Source organism: Saccopteryx bilineata, chromosome 8, assembly GCF_036850765.1.
Source record: "Saccopteryx bilineata isolate mSacBil1 chromosome 8, mSacBil1_pri_phased_curated, whole genome shotgun sequence".
Classification (NCBI taxonomy): Eukaryota; Metazoa; Chordata; class Mammalia; order Chiroptera; family Emballonuridae; genus Saccopteryx; species Saccopteryx bilineata.
The window spans coordinates 4,028,395-4,055,837 of record NC_089497.1 but is presented as its reverse complement, the minus strand read 5'-3'; the positions used below and the strand labels follow the sequence as shown (position 1 = coordinate 4,055,837).

General features: G+C 49.8%; 1 protein-coding gene across 1 annotated transcript; it reads left to right on the top strand.

Annotated features, from left to right (window-relative positions):
* Nucleotides 1-278: 278 nt before the first annotated feature.
* PLSCR4 (phospholipid scramblase 4) lies at nt 279-27,443 on the top strand. Its single transcript, XM_066241220.1, has 9 exons — nt 279-854; nt 9,852-9,879; nt 11,006-11,116; nt 15,167-15,402; nt 16,696-16,738; nt 18,311-18,528; nt 21,225-21,386; nt 23,684-23,842; nt 25,474-27,443. The coding sequence occupies exons 2-9, from the start codon at nt 9,873-9,875 to the stop codon at nt 25,519-25,521; spliced, it is 984 nt and encodes a 327-aa protein (XP_066097317.1). The 5' UTR covers nt 279-854; nt 9,852-9,872; the 3' UTR covers nt 25,522-27,443.

Sequence of the window (27,443 nt, the reverse complement as noted above, 5' to 3'; positions counted from 1 at the left end):
TCAAGCCTTCCCCTATCCAAACCAAGTACTCCTCAGAACTTAATGTAATTGACTTCCGTCCAGTTCCGATTTTTTACAAGGTCAGGGACATTTAGAGTGTCCTGGTTCCTGGGCGCCTCCCGTGAACCACCACAGACCTGACCCCATTAGAGTAAAAAGAGGTTTTGCGTCTAACAAGGGCAATGAACGTGGCCTTTTTCACCCGAGTCAGAAAACAACAGGCACCCTGCGCCCCGCCCCTCTTCCCGGGCCTCCCTTCCTCCGCCAACTTGCCGCCTCCAATTCCCTGGAAAAGAAAACAGAAAGCCTGAGCCGCCCGCCCCAGTGTTCCCCGCCGAACTCCGCGCGGCCAAGGCCAGTTTCCAGCCAAGGGCGAACGGTGGGAGCAGAGGCCACCGACGGGGGGCTCTGGCGACAGTGGATTCTCCCGGTCCGGTACGAGCTCCGGCGGCCCAGGGCCGAGCCCTCGCTCCGGGTTCCGGACCTGCCCGTCCCCGATCAGACGCCACCGTCGACGCGCGCTCCCCTCTCCCTGTCCCCGCGCGCGGGAGCGCAGACAGCTCGTTCCCGGTTCACACGGCTCGCCCTCCCCCGGGATTTGGAGCCGCCTGGGCCCCGCCCCCTCGGGTGCCCCTGCCCGTGGGCTCAGCGCGGGGCCCCGCGCGGGGCGGAGCCGAGCGGGGGCGGGGGCGTCCACCCGAGGCGGCGCGCCCCCTCCGCTCCGCGCCCTGTTTGTGTCTCAGGGAGACACCCTCCTCCGCCTCTCGCTTTCCCCGCCCCTCTCTCCCTTTCCTCCGCGGAACAGTGGACCCCAGGCCTGGAGGCGCGGGTGCCCAGCGGCCGGCAGCCGGGCGGTGAGTGGGGCCGGGGGGCGGCGACGCGGGGATCAACCGGGGCGGGCGGCCACGGGGACCGCGAGGCGCCGTATCCTCAGGTGGCCGCCGGCGTCCCGGGGGCCCGCCGCGCGCCGAGCGCAGCCCGGGCGGGGATCGAGGACCGGGGCCCGGGACGAGGCCGTGCCCTGGGGAGCCCTGGGGCCCGGGAGGGTTGTGCCCTAGAGAGCTGGCCGCGCGCCCGGCCTCCGAGCCTCGGCTGGCGTCGCCGGCGGGGGAGCGCGCGGGCCGCTCCTGCCCGAGGGGCTGGGCCTGCGTCTGGCGGACCTCCCCGGGAGCCGCGGGGCCAGGCGGGCGGGCAGGTAAAACAGTTCCCAGTCCCTGCTTTACGCGCGGGGACGAGGGTTGGCGTTACGGGGAGAGCCTCCAGTCTGACGTTGGTAGTGCAGGCAGACGGGGGAGAGGGACTGGCGTTGTTTCTATAAAATAAAACGTATCTATTACAAGACTTTAAATTTCTCTTTATTTTCTGGTCTTGTTTGTCTTCTCTTAGGATGTACAATGTAACTGAACTTTTATTTTCCATTGCACATTTGCCACAGTAACTGCTAAAAGTGTAATTCAGTAAGGTTGATTTCCCAGCCTGCATGTTGCAGCAACTGGAAAAGAAAGATAACCTCTATCTATGTATCGCACATGTTATCTTGAAACAGTAGCGCCATTTCCCTTAAATCTGGAAAAGCCAAACTGCTCCTCATCAGACTGACAATGTTGTGAATTGTATACACCAGTGACATTAGGCCAAAGAGTGCATTAACATTCTGATTAGCAAAAAAAAAAGAATTGTTGCTTTTTACACATAACATGATTGTATACCTGAAACAACTGAAACTCTCATAGAAAGAAGTAAGAGAATTTAGTAACCAGTGTTGAATTGCACCTAACTGTAACATCTCACTAGATATGATGTTTTTAAACTAAAAGATACAATAGAACAAATAAACCATTAACTTTGGCATGAACTGGCAGGAAACTGAAAAATCTATTTTAGTATATCAAACTCTAGGGACATATGAAAACACCTTAAGTGTATATAGGAGAGTATATAGATACAAATACCATAAAATATATACTCATAGATAAAGATATCCTTTCCCTACAAGCTGTATAAATTAAATTTCTAACTGAATTTTTGTTTGTTTTAAAGCCTTTGTTTAGCTTACGTGGAAAAACAAATAACTTGTCAGGGAGATTTCCATTAATAGAAAAACGCACATATACGTGGGGACTTGACTATATAATGAAGGTATTATAAAGCTATAGTGATGAAAATTCAATCGGCAAAGGGATAGACTTACAGAGGGTCTTTAGGTTATGACACAGTTCCGTCCCTATGACGTAGCCTGAATTTTGGTGTATGTTAAAACGCACCCACCTAACACAGAACTCTTGCGCTTCTAACAGTCCAAAATGGTGTATGTAAGCTGTTCCGGACGCAGCCTCCCCTGCGTGGCCGCGTATTCTTCTGCCATGCGCAAACTGGATCCTTCACCCACATAGTTTGTAATTAGGATCCTAATGGCAATTTTTTAAAGTTTTTTATGGGAGTGAGCATTGTAAACTCGAAACGTTATCTATGTAGACTGTTGTAACCCGAGGACCCCTGCATAATAAGCCTTTTGAGATAAATACTGAAGGTTTGGGGAAGAGAGAAGGAATTAGTGGGCTTTGAATTGCTTTCGGAGCCACACCTCTGACTCTGTAAAGACTTCACTTATAAAACAAGGACAGTTGTTTTTAATACCTCAAGGATTGGGTTGCCACCCAAATGTCAGCAAAGGACTGACAGGTTCGTTCACCCATTTGGGGGGATGTTTCTTTCCATCTGGGTACATCTGCCTTTCAGGCTCTGTAGCAATTACGGAGAGATCTGCATGGTTTAGGGTAATCACTGAGAGCCATAAAGACCTGGATGTATGGAAACTGTCCACGTCCCTGGGACTGGCAAAACAGATTCAGCTGTAAGATAGTATTAAAATTAATGGTTCCAGCCCTGGCTGGTTGGCTCAGTGAACAGAGCATCAGCCCAGCATATGGACGTCCTGGGTTCGATTTCCGGTCAGGGCACAAAGAAGCAACCATCGGCTTCTTCCCTCATTACCTCTTTCTCTCCCTCTAAGCCTCCCACAACCAGTGGCTCAGTTTGAGCATGGCCCAGGTGCTGAGGATAGCTTGGTTAGTTGGATCGTATCAGCCTCAGGTGCTAAAAATAGCTTGGTACTCAAGCATCGGCCAAAGACAGGGTTGCCAGGTGGATCCTGGTCCGGGCACATGCGGGAGTCTGCCTCACTATCTCCCCTCCTCTCACCTAAAAAAAAAGAAAAAAAGAGAAAAAGAAAATTTGGTTAAATGTTCCTTAAGTTGTAAAAATATTCACCAATAGGACATGATTCCTTAAATTAGTTTATCATGAGGGAATAGCCAGATGCATACACAAATATTTATGGAAATGGAAATTTTATAACTATTGTAATACCAATAAGGTGTGAAGAATAAAAGTGGAATAAATTGAGTTAATTAAGATACAGTCATAGATGTAAACTTAGATGGCAACTTAGATGTAAACAAATATATTTGTTGTACAGTATTTCTAATATTTATTATAACCCCTGTGCATATACACAGAAGCATAAACACACAGACACAGAAGTTATTCATCAACACTTTTATTTTAGGTTTTATTTATTGATTTGAGAGAGAGAGAGAGAAAGAGGGGAGGAACTGTAAATATCAACTTGTAGTTGCTTCTCACATGTGCCTTGACCGGGCAAGCCCAGGGTTTCGAACCAGCAACCTCCGCATTGTAGGTCGACACTATCCACTGTGCCAGCACAAGTCAGGCACCAGCATTTTAAGAGTCGTTATTTTGGGTGGTTGGATTAAGGGTTATGTTCATTTCTTCATACTTCATTTCTTGATATTTTTTTTCAAATTATGGTGTATTACTTTCATAATCAGAAATATGGCCCTGGCTAGTTGGCTCAGTGGTAGAGCGTCGGCCTGGCGTGCAGAAGTCCCGGGTTCGATTCCTGGCCAGGGCACACAGGAGAAGCACCCATTTGCTTCTCCACCCCTCCCCTTCTCCTTCCTCTCTGTCTCTCTCTTCCCCTCCCGCAGCCAAGGCTCCATTGGAGCAAAAGATGGCCCAGGCGCTGGGGATGGCTCCTTGGCCTCTGCCCCAGGCGCTAGAGTGGCTGTGGTAGAGTGAAGCCCCGGAGGGGCAGAGCATCGCCCCCTGGTGGGCAGAGCGTCGCCCCCTGGTGGGCGTGCCGGGTGGATCCCGGTCGGGCGCATGCGGGAGTCTGTCTGACTGTCTCTCCCCGTTTCTAGCTTCAGAAAAAAAAAAAAAAAAGAAATATGTGTGGGTGTGTTTGTAATAGTTTAGCCACTTCCCCAACCGCTTAAGTACAATGTGATTCTGATATTAACCCCCCGAGTTAGCACAGACTCCACAAGTGTAAGGGCACAGTCCCCAAAAAGACTGCCAGTGCTTCAGACACCGGCCATAAGTTCAGGTGTCCCCAGGTCATCCGCACTCTTGAGCAACTGGCTAAAAATTGGGGGGTTCCCATCATCCCTTCAGATTTGATCCTGAGCTAGGATGGATTCACAGAACTCCGAAAAGCCTTCTGTTTATGATTAAAGCTTTCTTACGAAGGGTACAGTAAGTCAGCATCCACCAGGTGAAGAGACACACAGGGTGAGGTCTAATAGGGTCCCCACTTTACAATCTTCATGCCTCCTCCTTCCTGTGGAGTCAGGATGCATCACCCTCCTAACACACTGATGTGTTCACCTACCAGAAACTCACTCCTCTCAGAGGCCAGAGTTGTTGTTTTTCTGTTTTCTTTATTTTATTTTTTTTAATTTTTCTGAAGTGAGAAGCGGGGAAGCAGGCAGACAGACTCCTGCATGCGCCCGACTGGGGTCCACCCGGCATGTCCACCAGGGGGTGATGCTCTGCCCATCTGGGGTGTTGCTCTGCTGCAACTGGAGCCATTCTAGAGCCTGAGGTGGAGGCCATGGAGCCATCCTCAGTGCCAGGGCCAACTTTGCTCCAATGGAGCCTTGGCTGCGGGAGGGAAAGAGAGAGACAGAGAGGAAGGAGACAGGGAAGGATGGAGAAGCAGATGGGTGCTTCTCCTGTGTGCCCTGGCCGGGAATCGAACCCGGAACTTCCACACACTGGGCTGATGCTCTACCATTGAGCCAACCAGCCAGGGCTCGGAGGCCAGACTTTTTATTGGGCTTTCATTACATAGGCACGGTTACTTGGATCACTGGCCACGCGGCTGAACTGAAACGCCAGAACCCCTCATTCTCAGAGGTCAGGAGAACAGTCAGACAGCACATGGCGTAACGCCTGAACCCTCTCAGTTCTGTGGCGATGATTCTGACGTGATGAGCTTCCATCCCGTGACATCTCCTTAGCAGAGACCCAGGTGGGATCCAAGGGCCCACCATGATGAAGAAAGACACTCCTTGTCACGCAGAAAATTCCAAAGCTTTAAAAGTTCCTCCCCACGGAACATGGGGCAAAGGCCTGGCAAAGTCTCTGTTTTACAACATTCTGTCACATAAAACAACTAAAACTGAGTAGCCGTCACTTCCTGTGGAGATGGAAGAAAAGAATACCTGAGACGATTTGCAAAGCTTAGTAGTTATTTCTTCCTTCAGCAAGGCTTGGATACCTTTCCAGGATTACTATCACATTCACTTATATTCACCCAGGATGGATCCTTGTGAAATGAGAGGTCTATCAAATCTGAGCATGGGAAAGAATACCAACATTTACACTGATTGAGAGTTTTATCAAGCCTTTGAAATCAAACGTTGTCCAGTATCACTTCTAATCAGATACATACATATGATCTCATTTGAATTTTATACATGAGTTACTACACTAATTTAAACTTAAACATTCCATTTCTCATAGTACAGGGTAATTAAAAAATACACACTTCAGTACAGGTCTACCTCACTGTATTACACTTCACCTTATTGTGCATTGCAGATACTATGTTTTTTTTGTTTGGTTGGGGTTTTTTTTGTTTTGTTTTTTTTGTATTTTTCTGAAGCTGGAAACGGGGAGAGACAGTCAGACAGACTCCCGCATGCACTGGACCGGGATCCACCCGGCACGCCCGCCAGGGGCGATGCTCTGCCCACCAGGGGGCGATGCTCTGCCCCTCCGGGGCGTCGCTCTGCCACAACCAGAGCCACTCTAGCACCTGGGGCAGAGGTCAAGGAGCCATCCCCAGGGCCCGGGCCATCTTTGCTCCAATGGAGCCTTGGCTGCGGGAGGGGAAGAGAGAGACAGAGAGGAAGGGGGGGGGGTGGAGAAGCAAATGGGCGCCTCTCCTATGTGCCCTGGCCGGGAATCAAACCCGGGTCCCCTGCACGCCAGGCCGACGCTCTACCGCTGAGCCAACCGGCCAGGGCCCAGATACTATGTTTTTATGAAAGGGTTACAACTCAGTGAAGGTTCGGATGAGGGTTAGTATTTTTTAGCAATAAAATATTTTTAAATTATGGGGTCTATGTTTAAGGGTTTGTTTGCTTTTTGACCCAATGCTATTGCACAGTTTACAGTCTATGCTACAGTATAAACATACCTTTTATCGGCAGTGGGAAACCCAAAAATTCATGTGATTGGCTTTGTTGCAATACTCACTTTATTGCAGTGGCCGGAACCTGCAAAATCTTGAAGGTCTGCTTGTATGTATATCTTGGGGACGTAACAAACGTTATATTCTTCTAATTCTGAGAAGATGGCTTTCGTGTAATGTCAATTGTCCGTGCTTTTGTGTAATGTCAGTTGTCCGCACTGTTTAAAGCCTATGAGTAGATAAATACACCTGAACAGTATAACAATTACTAGCACTATCCTGAACCACATGCAAATCCTGTCGACACTGAAGGTGTCCTCTAAACTCGTTTGTCTTTCGTTTAGCTGCAAAATAAGAGGAAGCCCTCCAGCGAGGGCTCCATCTTCTTTCTCTTGGCACTTACTAGTTTGCAAACAAGGCTCCTGAACTCACTGGTGGCAGGTGAGACGGGCCTGCCCGTGCCAGCTTGGAACCCAGTACAGTGTCAAGTCCTCTGCGCCTGTGCTCAGGAATCCCGCTCGCTGGGCAGATGCAGGCAGCCCCCATTAGACTCCTCCTGCAGACATTTCTGCCCGGCTCCGCCCCCAGTCCGTTAACTTGACCCAGTGAAACCGCAGTGATGCCTGTTTGTTGAGGATGTGCTGTGTGCCAGGCACTGTCTTCAGTGCTATCTAAAAAGTGTAACCAGGCCCCGGCCAGTTGGCTCAGCGGTAGAGCGTCGGCCTGGAGTGCGGGGGACCCGGGTTCGATTCCCGGCCAGGGCACACAGGAGAAGCGCCCATCTGCTTCTCCACCCCACCCCTCCTTCCTCTCTGTCTCTCTCTTCCCCTCCTGTAGCCAAGGCTCCATTGGAGCAAAGATGGCCCGGGCACTGGGGATGGATCCTTGGCCTCTGCCCCAGGCGCTAGAGTGGCTCTGGTCGCGGCAGAGCGACGCCCCAGAGGGGCAGAGCATCGCCCCCTGGTGGGCAGAGCGTTACCCCTGGTGGGCGTGCCGGGTGGATCCCGGTCGGGCGCATGCAGGAGTCTGTCTGACTGTCTCTCCCCGTTTCCAGCTTCAGAAAAATACAAAATAAATAAATTAAAAAAACAAAAAAAGCGTAACCAGTTGAGTCTCCTTTGGTTCCACGTGGTGCATGCCAGTGTCCTGCCGGTGACATGAGATAACCCAAGAAGAGAATGGTCACTGAAGGTCACACAGCTGTGAGGGACCCGGGGGGCCTCCCTGTCTATGGGAACGACTCCCTGTGCACCCGCTGTCCTGAGGGTGTTGGCACACACCACGGCCCACGTCTTCTGCCCTCCTCCAAGCTCACAGGGTGCCCTCTCCGGAGTTACATGTGGATGCCAGGTGGAGGGCCGTGGTCAGCGGACGAGGATGTGGGAGACAGGCAGAGCCCATGGTTTTCAACAGCACCTGCGGGTTTCTAACTCAGCCTGGGGCCCGGGGAGTGACAGGATGCTCGCACCCAGAAGCTGCCTTGCCGAGAGGTCAGGACAGATTCCCATCAACCGCTAGAAGCCGGCCACCGTTCCCTGTTTCGTGAGCGACGTTTCAAACGCCCACGGAGTGGCCAGAGAGCCCGCGTGGGTGTCCAGGTCTGCGAGCACGTCGGTGTTTACGGAGGTGACGCTGCGAAGTGAGCCCCTGACCCGGATGCAGGGTCGTGGCGTCAGGCGGCCGGCACACGCGTCCTGTCCTGCTGACAGTCGCCGTTCATGGTGTCGGGGCCGCTTTGCAGAGCGGCAGACGGAGCCGTCCAGCCCGGGGCTCCCTTCTTTCCCTGTTTATAGCGTCCCGCCCGCCCCTGCCGGCAGCCTAGGCCCTGCAGACCGGAGGTCTCTGCCAGGAAGAGCGCTCTGGACCGAGCAGTGCTCACCTGGGACGGGGATGCGGTGTCCTTGTCGTCTGCCCTGCTTAACCTCTGAGACACAGCAGACGTCAGCCCCGCTCCAGCCCGGGCCGCGGGGCGCTTCCCACGGGTGACTGGGAAGTCTGAGAACCGTTCACCGACCGAAGGAAGGATCAAGTGAACAACGTGCAGGCGGTGCGGACCGGAGACGGTTCTGCCTTCTATAAATGTAACAGGCTGGGCAGTGCTATCTTGTAACATCTTACCAGGAAGGGAAGAGGTTCTGGTGTGGGGGAAGGAAGAAAGCCTCGCGCTCCACAGGGAAGAGGAGACGAGTTCTTTTCGCACCTGCTGCTCCTGAGGTGAAGCCCCCTGTAGCCGGACAAGCCTCTGTTGAAATCCACGGACAGGACTTGCTTTTAAAAAGCCATTTCGCATCATTATAAAAAAAGAAAGTTTGAAGATTGGTTTATTGTTTTCAAATGGTTGTTCGTCAGTCCCTTGAGTCAAACCTGAGCCCTAATTTCTGCCCAACGCTGTGGAGAACGGGCACTTTTCCGTGTGCTCCGGCCGTTCTCAGATACCCTGATCACCGGGCTCCTCAGGGACGGGGGTACCGGAACAGATTTCCAGGCCTGGGCCCCATGTGCGGTCGCGTGAATTTGGGACTGTTCCCTTCAAGCATTTATTTGGAAAATAAAAATATTCCAGTCTTGATCTTCACCCCAATTTAGGCGATTGTTAGAATGTGCCACTGCTGATAGTTGAACAGATGGATGGATGAATGGGTGGCTGGGTGGGTGGAGTCATTGATTGGCCCCTTTCTCTAAGGCACGTAATTATCTGTTCTTTTTTTTTTTTTGTTCTTTTTTTTTTTTTTTTTTTTTTTACAGAGGCAGAGATAGACAGGGACAGACAGACAGGAACGGAGAGAGATGAGAAGCATCAATCATTAGTTTTTTTTCGTTGCGCGTTGCGACTTCTTAGTTGTTCATTGATTGCTTTCTCACATGTGCCTTGACCGCGGGCCTTCAGCAGACCGAGTAACCCCCTGCTGGAGCCAGCCACCTTGGGTCTAAGCTGGTGAGCTCTTTGCTCAAACCAGATGAGCCCGCGCTCAAGCTGGCGACCTCGGGGTCTCGAACCTGGGTCCTTCCGCATCCCAGTCCGACGCTCTATCCACTGCGCCACCACCTGGTCAGGCTAATTATCTGTTCTAATCAGCCTCCTTCACATTTCCCTGACAGAGTGCAATCCCAGGCTTAATGTAAAAAGGAACGGGTGTTGAGTTAGAAGGTGGCATGTGGAGGTTCCGGGTTCGATTCCTGGTCAGGGCACACAGGAGAAGCGCCCATCTGCTTCTCCACCCCTCCCCCTCTCCTTCTCTCTCTCTCTTTCTCTCTCTTCCCCTGCCACAGTCATGGACTCGTTACATGTATCACTAAGGAATGATAGTAACTGTATCTTTTTAAGATATGAAAATGTTTTATTTTTCAGGACCAATTGGACTTCTTCAACATGTCGGGTAAGTTTTTTGTGACCAAGTGTTCAGACGCTTTATTTTCTATTGGAATTGTGTGATGGCTTGCCTTAAAAATTGGAGTGTCTTATCCTTTGGAAGCTTTTTTTTTATTATTCAGTATTTGGACAATATAGGTATTCATGCGTATGTCGTCATATGTGCGTCTGAACATTCCTTTCTGTCTTTAACAGAGAGGAAGGTGTAAGAGGGATTTATGTCGGCATGTTCGTACCTGAAAGATTTCTAAAGTCGGTGGGGAAACTGGGGTGAGGAGAAATGCGGGTAGAAAAGGCAGTCTGCAAAGAGGTGTCGGTAACAAAACGCCCGCCATGGAAGCCAGGCTTCAGCGGCGGGCTCCGAGGTGGCCCCGCATTTCTCAAGCTACGCGGGAAGTGAGCGAAGGAGAGGAACCCCCACGCAGGGGATTCATGTGCGCTCACACTGTAGATCAAAGTCCATCAGCTAAGAGGTTCAGAACTTCTCCTGATACTGAGCCCAAGGAGAAGGTTCTCTGATTCCAACAGGAGGACAAGTTGTGACGTCATGGAAAGTGACTTCCGTACCTCCTTGACGCAGGTGGGGTGGTGAGGTCCTCCGGGAAGAGGGGGTGGCTGTGGCTCTGCGGAGGTGTAGCCCAGCGGCTCCCTGGCGGGGGGGGGGCCTGACCCGCCTGGACCTGAACGCTGGGGGGGGGGCACCGCCGGTTTCTGAACCGTGGGGTGTTCACGGTGCTCTGATTCGAACTAAGTACGCATCGTGTTAACGTTTTGAATTTATTGGAGCACGAAGCGGAATCGGGGAGAAATCAGATTAGCTCTGTATATGGCTGTCTGTATCAGGAGAAAGGATTGATTCTCAACACCACGGAAGGGATGTCTGCAGGTCGGCATCCACCCTGGGTCGGCTGAAGCTGCCGGCGTGGGGCGCGCTGGCTCGGATCACAGCACAGTGGTCCCACGCTGTTTTATGTGGTAACCCATATCCGGTTGGAGAAGTCATCAAGTGTATCATTAGGTTTATGTCTGGTATACATAACGAATTACATTTCTTCATGAGATAATAATGGATCTATTCTGGTACCGTATTATCTTTCCTATTGTAAATCATGCCCCCTGTCTCACCCCCAAAGGTGTAGTCCCCACGGCTCCCGAGCAAACTGCGAATGAAATGGAAAATCAAACAAGACCAACCGACCCGAGGCCCGAGGCCCCGCCTGACTACAATTCCCACGTTGTGCCAGGTACGTTCAGCACTCAGAAAGGACCCCTCCTCTCTCTGGACAGCCATGGTCATAGTTAAGGTCGCTTTCAAACACCGGTCATTCACTGAGCGGTTGGGTGAATATGCAATGCCCCCAGGGTGCCAAGCAGCCGACTGGGTGCAGTGAAGGACACACACGTCTCCTCTGAGGCTGGATGGGCCACGGAGGCGGGAAGCCACACACACATTGATGGCGTTCTCTTTGCTCGATTATGGGAAGGTGAAGACAGTGTGTGAGGGGCACAGAGGACAGTCCCCGAGCACCAGGGACGTGAGGGAAGCCCTCACCATGGAAGTCACGTTTTGCTGGCAGGATAAAGACTTTCTCAGTCAAGCAAAAAAAGGGGAAAAGGGACCAGGGCTGCTCGAAAGAGCACTATGTCCAAAAGCACAGGTCACGAAGGTCTGGTAGGACACGTGCGTGGGACAAACGGCGTGAGAAATGGAGGCGGGCGGCCTTGACTGCCCAGTAAGGAGCTTGTAGTGCTACAGATGTTTTGGTAAGTCTGAACACACTGCTGGTGGTGACTCAGGAACATGGACGCTCACTGTGCGAGTGGACATTTGAGCTATTCTAGTCTCTTTAGAAAGAAATTCTGCAACGAGTCAAGTTTTTAAAGTTAAAAATGTACTTCTAAGGAAATAGTTATTATCAGGATTAATATCAGGCCCTGGCCGTGGCTCTATTGATAGAGCATTGGCCTGGCATATGGACGTCCGAGGTTCAATTCCCAGTCAGGGAACACAGGAGAAGTGATCATCTGCTTCTCTGCCACTCCGTCTCCCCATTCTCTGTCTCTTCCTGTCTCTCAACTAGTGGCTCAATTGTTTCAAATGTGGCCCTGGACTCTGAGGATGACCCTGTTAGAGCACACCAGCCTCAGGTGCTAAAAATAGCTTGGTACTTGAGCATTAGCCCCAGATGGGGTTGCTAGGTGGATCCTGGTCAGGGCACATGTGGCAGTCTGTCTATCTCCCCTCTTCTCACTTAAAAAAAATAACACATTTTAATGACTTGGAAAATGATGGATAAGGTTGTAGCAATATTTCTTAAAATATATATTTATGTTGACTTGAGAGGTGGAAACCAATGAGTTAGGCTGTGAAGGACAGAAGAAACCCCAGTACTCACAGGATGGTGGCAGAGTGTTGCTTCGGCCCCAGCCGCATGATCTGCGTGGCTCCGGTAGCCTTTGCCCTGAAGTGATTTCTGGAAACAGCAGGGCTCCCTTTTTCCTTTCCCTCATGAGCCGCATATTGTGTAGGTCCGGTCCATGGCAACCCCCATAGCTGGCTAAATCCAAGGATTGCAAAATCCCAGATGATCATCTTGCCGTTTCTGATCCTTTAGTTTCCTTTTTATTGAATTTATCGGGGCGACACGGGTCGATATAATTATAGAGGTTTCAGGTGCACGATCCTATGGAACAGCGTCTGTATGGTGTATTGTGTGTTCACCGCCCCAACGCAAGTCTCCGTCTCTCCCCGTTTATCCAATCTATACTCTCGTCTCCCTGTCCCTGCCCCTCCCCCGGCCATCACCACACTCCTGTCCACATCCGTGAGCGTTTTCTTCCTTTTCTGCTCAGTCCCTGTATCCTCCCATCCCTCCACCCTTGCCTGACAGCTGTCAGCCTAGTCTATCTCTGAGTCTGCCACTATTTTGCTTGTTAGTTCATTTTGTTCATTAGATTCCACATGTGAGTGAAATTATGTGGTGCTGGTCTTTGTCTGACCGGCCTATTTCACTCAGCATAATGCTCTCCAGGTCCATCCGTGCTGTCACAAAGAGTAAGATTTCCTTCTTTTTTATGGCCAAGTGGTATTCCACGGTGTGACTGGACCACAGCTCTTTTATCCACTCACCTGCTGACGGGCGCTTGGGCTGCTTCCAGATTGCGGCTGTTGTAAATGACGCTGCAGTGAACACACAGAGCCCATAGATTCTTTCAAATTAGTGTTTCGGGTTTCCTTAGATATATTCCCAGACGTAGAATCACTAGGTCATAAAGCACTTTCAATTCGAATTTTTTGAGGTAACTCCATACTGCTTTCCACAGTGGCTGCACCAGTCTGCATTCCCACCAGCAGTGCAGGAGGGTTCCCTTTTCTTTACACCCTCATCTACACCTGCTGTTTGCTGAGTTACTGATGACAGCCACGCTGACAGCTGTGAGGTGATATTTCAATGCGGTTGCAATTTTCAATTTTCTGGTAGTTAGTGATGTTGAACATCTTTTTATATGGCTATTGGCCATCTGCCTGTCTTCTTTAGAGAATTGTCTATGCAGGTCTTTTGCCCATTTTCAAAGTTCGATGGTTTTTTGTTGTTGAATTTTGTAAGTACTTTATAAATTTTGCTAAGTGAAAGAAACCAGACATGAAGGCAACTGGATATCTTATTTCATTTATAGGAAATACCTGTATCAGGAAAGTCTGTATGTAGGGACAGCTGTTTCCAGGGACTGAGGTGGGGACAAGGGACGGAGAATGAGTGCTTATGGACGGGGCGATGAAAACTTTCTGGAATTAGATAGCCATCATTAAAAGCGCTCTCTCTCTCTCTTTCTCTCTCTCTCTCTCTCTCTCTCTCTCTCCTTGTTTTTTTCTGAAGTTGGAAACAGGGAGGCAGTCAGACAGTCTCCCGCATGCGCCTGACCGGGATCCACCCGGCATGCCCACCAGGGGGCGATGCTCTGCCCATCTGGGGCGTTGCTCTGTTGCAACCAGAGCCATTCTAGCGCCTGAGGCAGAGGCCATGGAGCCGTCCTCAGTGCCCAAGCCAACTTTGCTCCAATGGAGCCTTGGCTATGAGAGGGGAAGAGAGAGACAGAGAGGAAGGAGAGGAGGAAGGGTGGAAAAGCAGATGGACGCTTCTCCTGTGTGCCCTGGCCGGGAATTGAACCCTGGACTTTCACACGCTGGGCCGATGCTCTACCACTGAGCCAACTGGCCAAGGAGAAAGCTCTCTTTTAAAGTTAAATAGACCTTGCCCAACCTGTGGTGGTGCAGTGGATAGAGCGTCGACAGGGAACTCTGAGGTCGCCAGTTTGAAACCCTAGGCTCAACTGTTCAAGGCACATATGAGAGGCAATCAGTGAAAAACTAAAACGGAGCAGCTACAACCTCACTCCCTCTCTCAGTCTCTCCCTCTCTCCCTAAAATCTCATTCTCTCCCTCTCTCCCTAAATAAAACCTGAAAGTTAAGCAGACTTGACTAGTTTTGTGAGCTTTGGACAGAAATTGACAGTACTACATTATGTGCTGGCCTTGTGTTAATCCCAGAGGCACCTGAGGTAAGTAGATACATTGTTTCTCCGAAAGAGAAACAGACCGAATGCGCGGAGCATGGAGCGAGTCGCTTCGTGTTCAAACCTTGTTTCCCCGCCTCTGGAAACGGGACTATAAAGCTGGAGAGGACGAGGTGAGCAGGTGTGCAGAGCCGGGCGTCCAGTGTCGGGAGGCGGTACACGCTCAGACACTGGAGCACCTCATTGCTGTTAAATGGGTGTCACGTGACCCCTGTCCTCTTCCTGTAAAAAATCGTGCCATGCCCTGGCCGGTTGGCTTAGCGGTAGAGCGTCGGCCTGGCGTGTGGGGGCCTGGGTTCAATTCCCGGCCAGGGCACACAGGAGAAGTGCCCATCTGCTTCTCCACCCCTCCCCCTCTCCTTCCTCTCTGTCTCTTTCCCTCCGGCAGCCAAGGCTCCACTGGAGCAAAGATGGCCCGGGCACTGAGGATGGCTCCTTGGTCTCTGCCCCAGGCGCTAGAGTGGCTCTGGTCGCGGCAGAGCGATGCCCCAGAGGGGCAGAGCATCGCCCCCTGGTGGGCAGAGCGTCGCCTCTGGTGGGCGTGCCGGGTGGTTCCCGGTCGGTTGCATGCGGGAGTCTGTCTGACTGTCTCTCCCCGTTTCCAGCTTCAGAAAAAAAAAATAATAACACAAAAAAAATTAAAAAAAAAAAATCGTGCCGCTTCCCACGCCACTGCCGTGTTAATCATTGATAACGCTTCCATTTGTCCTTGAACACAGGACCCCCCGTGACGGCTGTCCCTCCGCCTGCCAGCCACCCCGGAGGCTCACCCGTGGGGGACTGTGGTCCACAGCAGCCCGGTCCCTTCCCCTCCGGCCCGCCGCTGGGTGGCACCCATCCCATCCAGTGCCAGCCCGGCAAACTCCCAGTGCCGGATCAGTCTGCTCCGATAACATGGATGCCAGTGCCGGCTCCCGTGCCGAACTGCCCTCCGGGGCTGGAGTACTTAACCCAGGTACGTCGCCCGGGGCCCGGGTCTGTTTTCCGAGGAAGGACAACTGGCCGTCCAGCAGGAGATAGAGGGCTGAACGGGGTGGACACGGCGATGGGTCAGGGAGGACAGAGAGCTGGCCTGTGGGAGTGTGAGGGCGATGGTACTACTGACAGAAATGCGGGAGGAGGTCGAAGGGCAGGGGGCGTGTGTTTGGTGGCAGGGGCATGGTTTTTATAAAGGGTGCACACGCTGAATTTTAAGACATTCACGCTGCCCTGTCGGAGGCCATTTAGAAATAAGAATACGGATGTAGGAAAAGCTATCAGAGATGCTAATCAGGGTGCCGTTGCTTCGGGGCAGCGTTAACACGCATTCGTGTATTTTTCATTAATTAACGCATTCAGCAAGTCATTGGTGAAATGTGGCATTGCAGGCAGTGTCTCTGGGCTCAGGGGGTAGGAGTGATCTAATCTCTGTGACCTAACATGATGCAGACATGGTCCTCTGTCCTCAGCGAGGGCGTCCTCTTCCGCTAGAACATTCTCAGTGTCACAGGTAACGGGCCCGTTGAACCGGCTCTCTAGAGCGGTTCCTAAGGGGAGTCAGACGTGCTCGAACGGTATCCCCAACCTCCCTTTGGAAGGGGTCCCCCCCAGAAGGTGCTGCCCTCTTTGCCCTCATCCTGTTTTTCTGCTTCCCGCCCACTCAGTGTGCCCCTCAGGAAGGTTTTGGCGATGGGCAGCTCAAGCGAATGGAAGTCAGTATGTGAACCTCTCAGAAGCGCCTGGGAAATGATACAGAGTTGGACACTCCCGCGTAGAATCCCCCCACCCCACCCCCGGAGCCGATTCACTCTCCCTAGACACTGAGAGAAGACTCCTTCCTCTGGGGCTGGTCCCTGTGAAACTGACCAGCAGTTCCTGCGCACCTGCAGGCTGTGGGTGACATTTCAGAGACAGGGACCAAGCGAGGGAGGGAGAGCCCGCGTCAGCCCAGCCGCTTCTAGAGGCTGTAAACTGTGGAGGCTATGGTTTTCTGACACTGTCGACAGGCGTTTTACTCTTCTGCAGTGGAACTGGGGGAACGTCTGTTTACTCTATCTTGACAGCTCTGATAAGCAGACCAATCAGGTGCAGGGAAAGCTGATTCCACTTGGTCAAAAAAATGTTTTCATTCCATTCAGTTTCAAAAAGATACGTTGGTATTCATGGATACATTTCCATACCCAGTCGGATCGGTTCCTTTTCTTGATGCGGACTTGGTTTCATTCTGTTCCTTCTCTCTCTCCTAATTATGTTGTTTTATCCCCAACAGTTGGACAACATCCATGTTCTGCAGCACTTTGAGCCTCTGGAGAGTACGTGTCTCACTGGGTAGCTCGCAGCAGGGTTGGAAACCAGGTGGAAATCCGCCCTATCCAATACCTCGTTCCTTGTTCGGATCGATCGCTTCTTAGTGGTTCAAAGAGAAAAACATGGGGTCCTCTTTTCAGGACAGTTAGTAAGGGGAAAGATTTTGTATAATTTCATCTGTTTTGACATCAGATAGAAACTCTGAGATGTGAAAAAGATGGACACTGTATTGGGAGAACTGCCCCACCCTTTGCCCACCCCGCCCCCTTCGTAGGAACTTCTCGTGGGTGAGAAACAGGAGTACTCAGGGTCTAGACCAGTCAGTCAGGAGACCCACAGCTGGCTCATCTGTGGCAGAGACGGACGTCTGCTGAGCTCGGGTCCAGAGCCCGTGTTTCGGAATGAGGAGGAAATCCCGTAGTAGGAACACCTGTGTGCTCTCTCTCATTCCGTTCTCCCAAGATGCCTGACCCTCACTGTGCCGGACCTGCACATTCCTTTAACCAGCCCCTAGGGCCTTGGCCTCGTCTCTGTTCTTTTTCTTATTTGCAGTGAGTACGGACCCTAGTCGTCCCAGCATACTTCTGGAGCCGATTAACTTACGGTCGGTTACGTAGTTTCATTTCTGTGGTTTGTAGAGCTGCTTTCGGAGTTCAGGTAGTCTAGGAAAGGTGGTTCCAGTCTTGGCTTTTATGCTGAAGAGTTTTAAGACTCATTTTACACTCAACTTCTTGAAAGAAAGGTTTTAAAAAATTTCAACTGATTAAATACTTATAAGGCAAACAAATTATTTTAATATTCTAATCAATTGTATATATTTTCATGAAATTTTATAAAAGTTATTTTGATTTAAGCCCCCGGAAGGACTTTTTTTTTACCTACTTTTTATTATTTATTCAAGTACAGTTGACATACAATGTTATATTAGTTTCAACTGGATAACATAGTGAGGCAACCTTTATATCCTTTATGATGTGAACACGAGAATAAGCCTAGTAACCTTCTGTCCTCCCACAAAGTTATGCTATGTTAACTACTTTCCTTACGCTGTAGCCTACATGCCCGTGACTTTTTCCGTTTTTGTTTTTTGGGGGGTTTTTGTTGGCCTTTTTTGAAGTGAGTAGCAGGGAGGCAGAGAAACAGACTCCCACATGTGCCCAACTGGGTTCCACCCGGCATGCCCACCAGGGGGCGATGCTCTGCCCATCTGGGGCATCGCTCTGTTGTAACCGGAGCCATTCTAGCACCTGAGGTGGAGGCCATAGAGCCATCCTCAGCGCCCGGGGCCAACTTTGCTCCAATGGAGCCTTGGTTGTGGGAGGGGAAGAGAGAGAGAAAAAGGAGAGGGGGAAGGGTAGAGAAGCAGATGGGCGCTTCTCCTGTGTGTCCTGGTGGGGAGATGAACCCGGGACTTCCACACGCTGGGTTAATGCTCTACCGCTGAGCCAGCTGGCCAAGGCCACTTTTTTCCATGTTTAATAACTGGAGGTATACACCTGTCGTTCCCCAGTTAGGGGCCCACTTTCACTCCTTCTAATTGAAGACGAGTTTCTTGCTTTACTTTTTTGTGATGACAGGCGTGGACACTCATAACAAGTACGACATCAAGAACAACCTGGACCAGATGGTTTACACGGTAACGGAAGACGCAGGCGACTTCACCAAGAATGCTTACCGGACGCTGAGGCCCTTCGTCCTCCGGGTCACCGACTTCCGGGGCCGAGAAGTCATGACGATGCACCGGCCCTTCAGATGCACCTGCTGTTGCCTCTGCTGCCCCTCCACCCGGCAAGAGGTCAGAGGGTGGGGGTCTGCACCCTTGTTTCTTCCGGACCCCACTCTTCACACGTGGCTGCGCACCTTTTCCCAAACGACATGGGGGGGGGGTTCTCCCAGGTGCTGCCGGTCAGAATGCAACAAGCTAGTGGCCACACTGTTGTGTTCTTCAGTTGATAATGGGTGGATCGAGCCAAAGCATGAATTCAGTGACCAGAATTCTATGAGTTGTGCTACTGGGTTAGAAATTTACCATATCTTTTGCTCCATAAGACGCACCTGACCATAAGACACACCTAGGGTTTTAAGGAGAAAAATAAGAAAAAAAAATATTCTAAACCAAATGGTGTGTGTCAAAATAGTTAATAAAATACCATATTTTTTTGCTCTATAAGATGCACGGGCATTTTCTCCTCCACTTTTGAGAGGGGGGGAAAAGTGCATTTTATGGAGCGAAAATTATGGTACCTATCACATAGAACAGGAGTCATAGGCATTTATCCAATCGCCCCCCCCCCCCGTCAGGTGTGCTGAATGTAAACATGGTTAGAATGGACAGGGACCTGAGATGCCTGTGCTCTGCCCATTGCTGCTCACACCTTTGCTACAGACAAAGACAGCAGGTGCACTGCCCTCTGCTGAAGGTGTGACCCCTGGCCGAGGGCAGTGCTGGGCCCGGGGAGCAGATGCTCTGAGTGACAGTCTTGTTACCGTGTCCCAGGCTGCGTAGCCCCAGGAAAGCCACTCGCTACAGGGACAGGAAAAGCAGCTTCGAGAGAGGCCCGAGGGAATCTGAATTCCTGATAGGCCACCTGCTTACATTTGGACAATGTATTTAAGGTCCTCGAGCCTCAGGGTGGCACACCGAGCAGAGCAGTGCCCCCTCGATGACCGGGTGTTGGGTTGACAAGCGCGGCATGTGCCGTCGTAAGCTCACGCATAGCCCTTCCTGCACCTTCATCTATTCCCCCGTGGAAAGGAGGTGTTCACAGCCCCGTCTCCTAGGACGACTGTGTTGAGGATGAAGGAGGAAATCACTTCCATCTAGCAGAGTGCCCGTCACACAGTACGGCGTTCAGTGGATACTAGCTATGGTCAGACATCTCACTCCTTTATTGTTCTTTGTGTGTGGGGGGGAGAGGATGTGCACCCTTATATTGGAGGTGAGTTTTCAAATCGTATCCTTGATGCTTTTGTTTAGGAAGCATTTTTATTTTTTTGTATTTATGAATTGGGCTTCGTAAATCAAAGGCTGGAAGTGCAGCCTTCCAAGGTCAGTTATCCAGGGCAGAGTAAAGCAAATCAATATTACAGCCTTAGTCCAGTGCACAGAACTCCTGTTCCACAACATTGTCCGGATGTTTCTCTGATTTCTCCAGTTTGACTTGTGTTTGTGTTTGTTTTGTGTGTGTGTGGGGGGCATGTACTTAGTTCTATGCTGTTCTATCAGCGTGCAGACTCCTGTGTCCACCACCACAACTCAAACACCAGTTTCATCACCACAATAAAACCCCTCTTTTATAACCATATGTCCCTCCCGCCTCTCTCTTCATCTCTAACCCTAGCAACTACTCACTCATTCTCCATCTCTGTAACTGTCATTTCAAGAATGCACAGAAACAGAGACAGATAGTATGGGACATTTCAGCACTGGCTTTTTTTTTTTTTTTTTTCAGTTTTTCAATCTACTTGACCTTGAGATGCAACAAAAGTTGTGACACGTATCAATAGTTCATTTCTTTTTATGACTGAATGATATGAATATGATAATATAAATATGATGAATGATATGACTGAATTCTTTTAAAACTAATTTATTTGTATACAGTTTTGACTTTTTTTTTAATTTCAAGCCAAAACTTACCCGAAACCCTGGTCCTAGGAAACTATCAAATGTCCATGTCGGTGTATGTGTGTGGTGGTACATCTATGAACAATATCTATGAATAATAATTCATGAAACTGTGTAGCCTTGCCCCATGATGAGATTCAGGGGACCCAAAATTCTTAGGAACGTATAGATGACACCAGGAGAATCGTCACTAGAACTTTTAGTTTGGTCTTTTCCCAAATAATTTGGTGAGTTGTTCGTTACTATGACCCATGAAGATCTTAGTTTCTTCCCAAAGGCCTGCTGTAGAGATTACGAGTGGAAAGAGCGCAGTGGACCATAGTGTCAAACACATTCCGTTGAGTTTCCCCACATGCGGTTTTCAGAACGTTGCTCTCCTGTTCTGTGTTCTGTCAGAGCTGTCACGCCCGGGATTTAAATGGAGGAAGTCTGTTTGTTATGGTTGTTGTGGGCTGCGCGGGGAGATGGGAGACACCTAGCTAGCACACATGGGGATCGTGGCTGCGGCACAGAAAGCCGCCCAACCCCACGCATGTGTATGTGGGTCCCCTCGCCCCCCCCCCCCCCCCCCCAAGCTCTCCTGGGTTGACTTGGAGGAGCCCAGAGATGCTGCAGGGACAGCCGAGGAACACCGGCAGCTTGGAGAAGTGGCCGTTCCATCACACGTAGTCACTTTGTCCCCAGAGGGACAAGCAGGACTTCATTTGCCTCTGAAACACACAGGTCTCTGAGCCACGGCCGGGAACAACTCCCCCGTTTTCCACGGGAGGAGCGGCCCGTCCAGGCGGTGTGTGGGGGTGTGTGTGTGGGGGGGTGTCTGCAACGCGCCCCACCCCCGCCCCTCTGTCCTGCTTCACTTGCAGATGCAGGTGCAGTGTCCCCCGGGCGTCCCCATCGGCTTTGTCAGGGACCACTGGAACCTCTGCCGGGCCGTGTACAGCATCCAGAACGAGAGGAAAGAGAACGTGCTGCGCATGCGCGGGCCGTGCTCCACCTACGGCTGCGGGGCGGACTCTGTGTTCGAGGTGAACTCATGTAAAAAAGAACGTTTCTTCTTCCTTCTTCCTTTTTCCCTCCTCCTCCTCCTCCTCCTCCCCCTCCCCCTCCTCCTCCTCCTCCTCCTCCTCCTCCTCCTCTTCCTCCCCTTCCTCCTTCTCCTCCTCCTCCTCCTTCTTTCCCTCCTCCCCTTCCTCCTTCCTTCTTCCTCTTTTTCTCTCCTTCTCTTCCTTCTTCCTTCCTTCCTTCCTCCTCCTCCTCCTCCTCCTCCTCCTCCTCCTCCTCCTCCTTCTTTTCTCTCTCTCTCTTTCTCTTCTTCATGGATGGACAGACATCAGAATGAGAAGGATTTGGTTGAGATGATTTTTCCCATCAGTGAATGGAGTCGTCTGAGGGGTTGACCTGGTTGACGTCATAGGGCCTTCAAACTGCTGTTAGTGGGGTGCTTGCTGCTCACTGTTTTCCAATCAGTGAGCTCTTTTTTTTTTTTTAATGATTTTAGTGTTGGACAAAAATAAGAGAAACCAGTAAAATATGAGTCCTGAGAATAAGTAAGCAGCCTGGCCTAAACTATTCATTGTATTTTGGGTTGCATTTCATGAACCACTTCCAGGTTCAGAATAAGTCCGGAGCATGGCACGGGCCCACCGCCTGGCAGAACCAGGTGTGCACGTTGCTCGTGTGCAGGTAGAAGTCTGTGTCCTCAAGAAATAGGACAACTGCCTGACCTGTGGTGGTGCAGTGGATAAAGCGTCGACCTGGGACACTGAGAACCCAGAGTCGAAACCTGGAAGTCGCCGGCTTGAGCGTGGGATCATTCCACATGATCCCATGGTTGCTGGCATGAGCCCAAGGTCACTGGCTTGAGCCCAAGGTCACTGCCTTGAGCAAGGGGTCAGTGGCTCAGCCCCTGGTCAAGGCACATATGAGAAGCAATCAATGAACAGCTAAAGTGTCACAAGTACAAGTTGATGCTTTTCAGCTCTCTCCCTTCCTCCCTTTCCTCCCTCTCTCTCTCTGGCAAAAAAACCCTCAAAAAAAAAACAAAAACAAAAAAAACAAAAACAAAAACAATATTGATAATGTGGATAACACAATAGATTATAATATATTGCTCACAAAAATTAGGGGATTTTTCAAAATGAACATGAAGTGATGAAAAAGAGAAGCATTTGATTTCTTTTTATTAAACAAGACCATCAGAAAAGCAAACAACAAGTCAAAAAAAAGTGGTTTGATTATGCAGATGAGATGCAAAACCAACTTTGATTTCATTGGTGCACATGCGCCCTACACAAGGCTGAGAGTCCTGGAGTATCTGCCCGTTCCCTGGTCCCCTCGTTTCATGAGCAGTGTATTTTCCCAGGAAAATAAAAACTGTTGTGCCATTTTCTCAAGGGATACAACATGGTTGCTTATAATCTCTCGGACTCGGACAGAGGAGAGTCCTAGGTGTACTTCCTGCGCTCCTTAGCGCCCCTCCTGAGCACCTTGTGATTCGCAAGGCTGGTCATCTACTGTTGCTCATTCCAGTGTTTCCCGTGACGCCCAATAAACTTACCTTAGTTCTTCTGGTACATCCCCATGTCATCGAGCGTGGCTTACTTTTATACAAAAAAAGACCGCGTAGACAAACAGAAATTATGGATAAGCCAAATTTCAAGGACAGGGTATGTGGGGTCATAGTAGTGACCAGGCAAGCCCAAGGTTTTGAACCGGCGGCCTCAGTGTTCCAGGTCTTTCTCCGGCATCACCACAGGCCAGGTGATGTGTGGGATCATTGTGATCCCCACATCTGTATCCCAGCATTTTCCCTCTGACAAGTGCCAGGGTTCCCCCCTGGAGAAACCGAAGTCCTTTGGGATCCTGGCATAATCTAGAAAGACAGGGTGGATCTGTTGGGCACATCAGAGCTCACATGGTTGTACGGCACACGTGACGTGCACAGAACCGGGCCTCCTTGCGTTTGCTGATGTGTTTCCCTAGACGAGAAGAAATTCCCCTCCAATCCCCAGTTCCCACCCTTTGCTCTCTGGAGGAGAACTTCTGGATCATTTCGAATCACCCCTCCCTAATGGCTCATTTGAGGATGGAGAAGCAGTACTGGCCAGCACCGTGTAAGATATCCAGTGTTCCGGTTCAGTTATTCACAGGTTGCAAGGCGTTTAATCCTCCCCGGCCATAATTCCCTACGTGAAACTGTGTTGTTAATACATTCATTTTCTGCGCTGTATTTATGCTCAGAGAACCTGTTTCTAACTGGAAGACTAAAACACGGATGATCATAGGTTCCAGTCACCCTAAGGTCAGACTCTCACCTTCCCAGGTCACAGCCCTCGATGGTGTGTCCAGCGTCGGCCGTGTGATCCGGAAGTGGAACGGTGTGATGTCGGCCATGGGCGACGCTGACCACTTTGACATTCGCTTCCCACTGGACCTGGATGTGAAGATGAAAGCCATGATTTTCGGAGCCTGCTTCCTCCTGGTAAGCCGTTTGATGTTGCGTGATCTTGGGAGAACTGCCCTCCCTGATGAGAAGCAGTGTAGTCGAAGGGCCGTAACGACTGCAGCTAGACCAATGCCTGCCTCTGCCACTGACTAGTTTTCACATGTTTTGTCAAGTGTTTTAACACTTGCCAGCCTCAGCCTCCTCATCCATAAATAGAGACAAAAATACTGATACTTTAAGGTTATAAATGTAAATATTAACTATCCCATGAATAACAAAGGGGCAGAAGGGTGCCCGGAAGAGTATTAGGCGTCCAATGGGTGTAATTGTCATCCTTACGTGTTGCTGATTACTCTCACTGCTTAAATAATGCCTGTCTGATGACCTCTTAATGAAATGAAGTAACTTGCCTGACCAGGCGGTGGCGCAGTGGATGGAGCATCGGACTGGGACGTGGAGGACCCAGGTTCGAAACCCCAAGGTCGCCGGCTTTGAGCGTGGGCTCATCTGGTTTGAGCAAAGCTCACCAGCTTGGACCCAAGGTCGCTGGTTGAGCAAGGGGTTACTATGTCTGCTGTAGCCCCCCCACCCCTGCATCAAGGCACCTATGAGGAAGCAATCAATGAACAACTAAGGTGCCGCAACAAAAATTGATGCTTCTTGGCCCTGGCCTGTTGGCTCAGTGGTAGAGCATCGGCCTGGCGTGCAGAAGTCCCGGGTTCAATTCCCAGCCAGGGCACACAGGAGAAGCGCCCATCTGCTTCTCCATCCCTCCCCCTCTCCTTCCTCTCTGTCTCTTCCCCTCCCACAGCCTAGGATCCATTGGAGCAAAGATGGCCCGGGTGCTGGGGATGGCTCCTTGGCCTCTGCCCCAGGCGCTAGAGTGGCTCTGGTCGCAACAGAGCAATGCCCCAGAGGGGCAGAGCATCGCCCCGTGGTGGGCAGAGTGTCGCCCCCTGGTGGGCGTGCTGGGTGGGTCCTGGTCGGGCGCATGCGGGAGTCTGTCTGACTGTCTCTCCCCATTTCCAGCTTCAGAAAAATACAAAAAAAAAAAATTGATGCTTCTCATCTCTCTCCCTTCCTGTCTGTCTGTCCCTCTCTCTGTCTCTCTCTGTCTCTGTCACACACAAAAAGAAATGAAGTAACTTAGACATTGCTGCCCTTCCCCCCTGTCTTCTTGCCCCTTCTCCCCTGTACTCCGAATATCACTCCATCCTTACAGTTGTCAGGTGCCACCCCCGCTGCTGTGCTGCTGACTGATTACTGGTTAATAGCCATAAGTGAAGTATAGAAATAAAACTGATACTATTTACCCTAATAACTGAATTAACACATTGCAATGGTATAGTTAACCTAGTGTATATAGATTATCATGTTTTTCTTCCTTTTAGTAATAAAAACTTAGTTAATTCATATCCCCAATAGACGACGCCTTGGCTACCAATGTTCCCAAGTTGGTAACAGCACTCTATATATTAGGTCCTCTACATAAGGATTTATTAGATTGCTTTATTCTTAACAGGCACGGGAGGATTGCCAGATAAATTGTAAAGGATAATATTTTATGCCTGACAGCAAATTACTTAGCTATGTACATGCATACATTCTCTGTCTCTCTCCATATATATATATATATACACACATATAAATTCCTTTTCCAATTTCAGGACTTCATGTACTTTGAAAGAGCTCCACCCCAGCGTGCATCCAGCTAGAGGAAGGAATCCAGCAAATCGGCCATACGGTTTAAAAAAATTTTTTTGTTGTTGAAAAGTTGGGTTTACAGTCAGCCCTTCATTATTTGAAAATATCTTGATCTGCTTTTGCAGATTATTTTCCCCTGATGTTCACTTTGACAGGGAGGCCGAGCGTGCGAGAACACAGTCTAACGAGCATGTCAACTGAGGATCCGTCTCCTGGGCCGCCTGGTGGTCCCGCAGTGCATCCTGGACATGCTCTGACTCATTCACTAATCAAGTGGAGAGAGAGAGGGGGGGGGGAGAGAGAGAGAGAGCATGCAGGCACCTGACCCTGAGAGAGGGCCACACGGGTCCCCAGAGCGTTCGCATTTTAATAGGTCACGTCCCTCCACATCGCCTCTTACCAAAGACGCATTTGATGCAAGGGGAAAAGAATGAGGCTTTTCATCTTTTTTTTTTTTTTTAAAGAAAGCAGGCAGAACGATGACATTTTATTGCACAAGGAACGTGTCACTTGTGCACCTGTGTCAAAGCGTCATTTTGCAAAATCTCTAAAGGTTTCCATGGAAAACTCGATTTTATTACAAAATCAAGAAAGTAAAACTTTCTTTTTTTGATCGGTTTAGAAGATGTTCGTGCCTGTCCCCTTCTGGGTGAGACGGTCAGGAGAAAAAAAATGACCAGGGCCACAGACACTCTAGATGTCTTAGAAAGTTAGGGACATCGGTGCCCTTATCAAAAGCTTGCATTTAATGCATGTAACCTCCGAACCTTCGGGTCTCGTGTGATGTGACGCAGAGGAGAAAATGCTTTTTTCTTTCGAGAGGATCCCTGATCATTGCTGTGCTGTTGTCATGGCGAGAGCTGGGTGTCTGTTCTCGAGTTTTGCAACGTGACCCGTCTGTGTAGCACTTTGGAAAAGCAAGTGCTTCAATTTCTGACCCTGCTTAGTATTATTGCTCTGCCTCTTTTTAAATAACAGATAAATCGGTGTCTCTGCAAAGGTTATCATTCTACAGATCATACAGCATCAGTACGGATTATATAGGCTCAACGTAGCGAAAGCATGCACTGTACTGGTTTCTGTTGACTAGTTCACAGCGTAGTGCGTTAGGGACTGCATTCTGATAGAGCCGCCTTGCTTCTGTGTGGACACGGACTGTGTTCTTTGGCTACAGCCAGGTATGAAGAGTAGAACATAGTGTTTGTTCTTCTGCTCCTTATTAAAAGAAGCATGCCTGAGCGTTCTTAGATGCGGCTGTTCTGACGTGAGGGCCTTCCGCCACCGTTCCTGTGGAAGTGAAAGGTTCCTCGCTGTTTTAGTCACAGCCATCTTTGTGCGGCAAAAGCTGTTGACTTAGTTTCTTGTAACGCTCATTTTTATGCACGACGACTAGCTTTTTTTCTCTTTTTAAATAAAGTGTAAAAGCGGCTGCTTTCTAAAATCCTAATTACCTTATGTTTCAAATTGCATTCGCACTCTTAGGCATATATATGCTATTATTCCTTCTCACGGCGTCTGACTGTTTGTGGTTCAGACAAAGAGTTTTTGGAAAATTTATATAAACTTTTCACTCTTGCTTGCCCGTGTTCCCATTCCGTGACCTGCTGCTGCATTAAACGAAGACAAAATTATTGCTAGCCTATGATAGTTTAAATTTTCATTTATAAAGTCTTTTGTGGTATTAACATGTCTCTTACAGTTACAACTTCTCTTTCTTTAACAACCATACCATGTGCCATATTTTTATACTGCAGTTCATAGGATACCTTTTATATCTCTTACTAGTAGTGTTTGATTGCGTAAAATAGTTCAGCTTAATTTAAAAAAATAAAGAGTTCTCTGAAATCTGTGTGTTTTCATGCTTCATCATATTGCTTTTGGCTTTTAGATAAATATACTATGGCTTATAATAAAATGCTGTTTTATTCTTTGA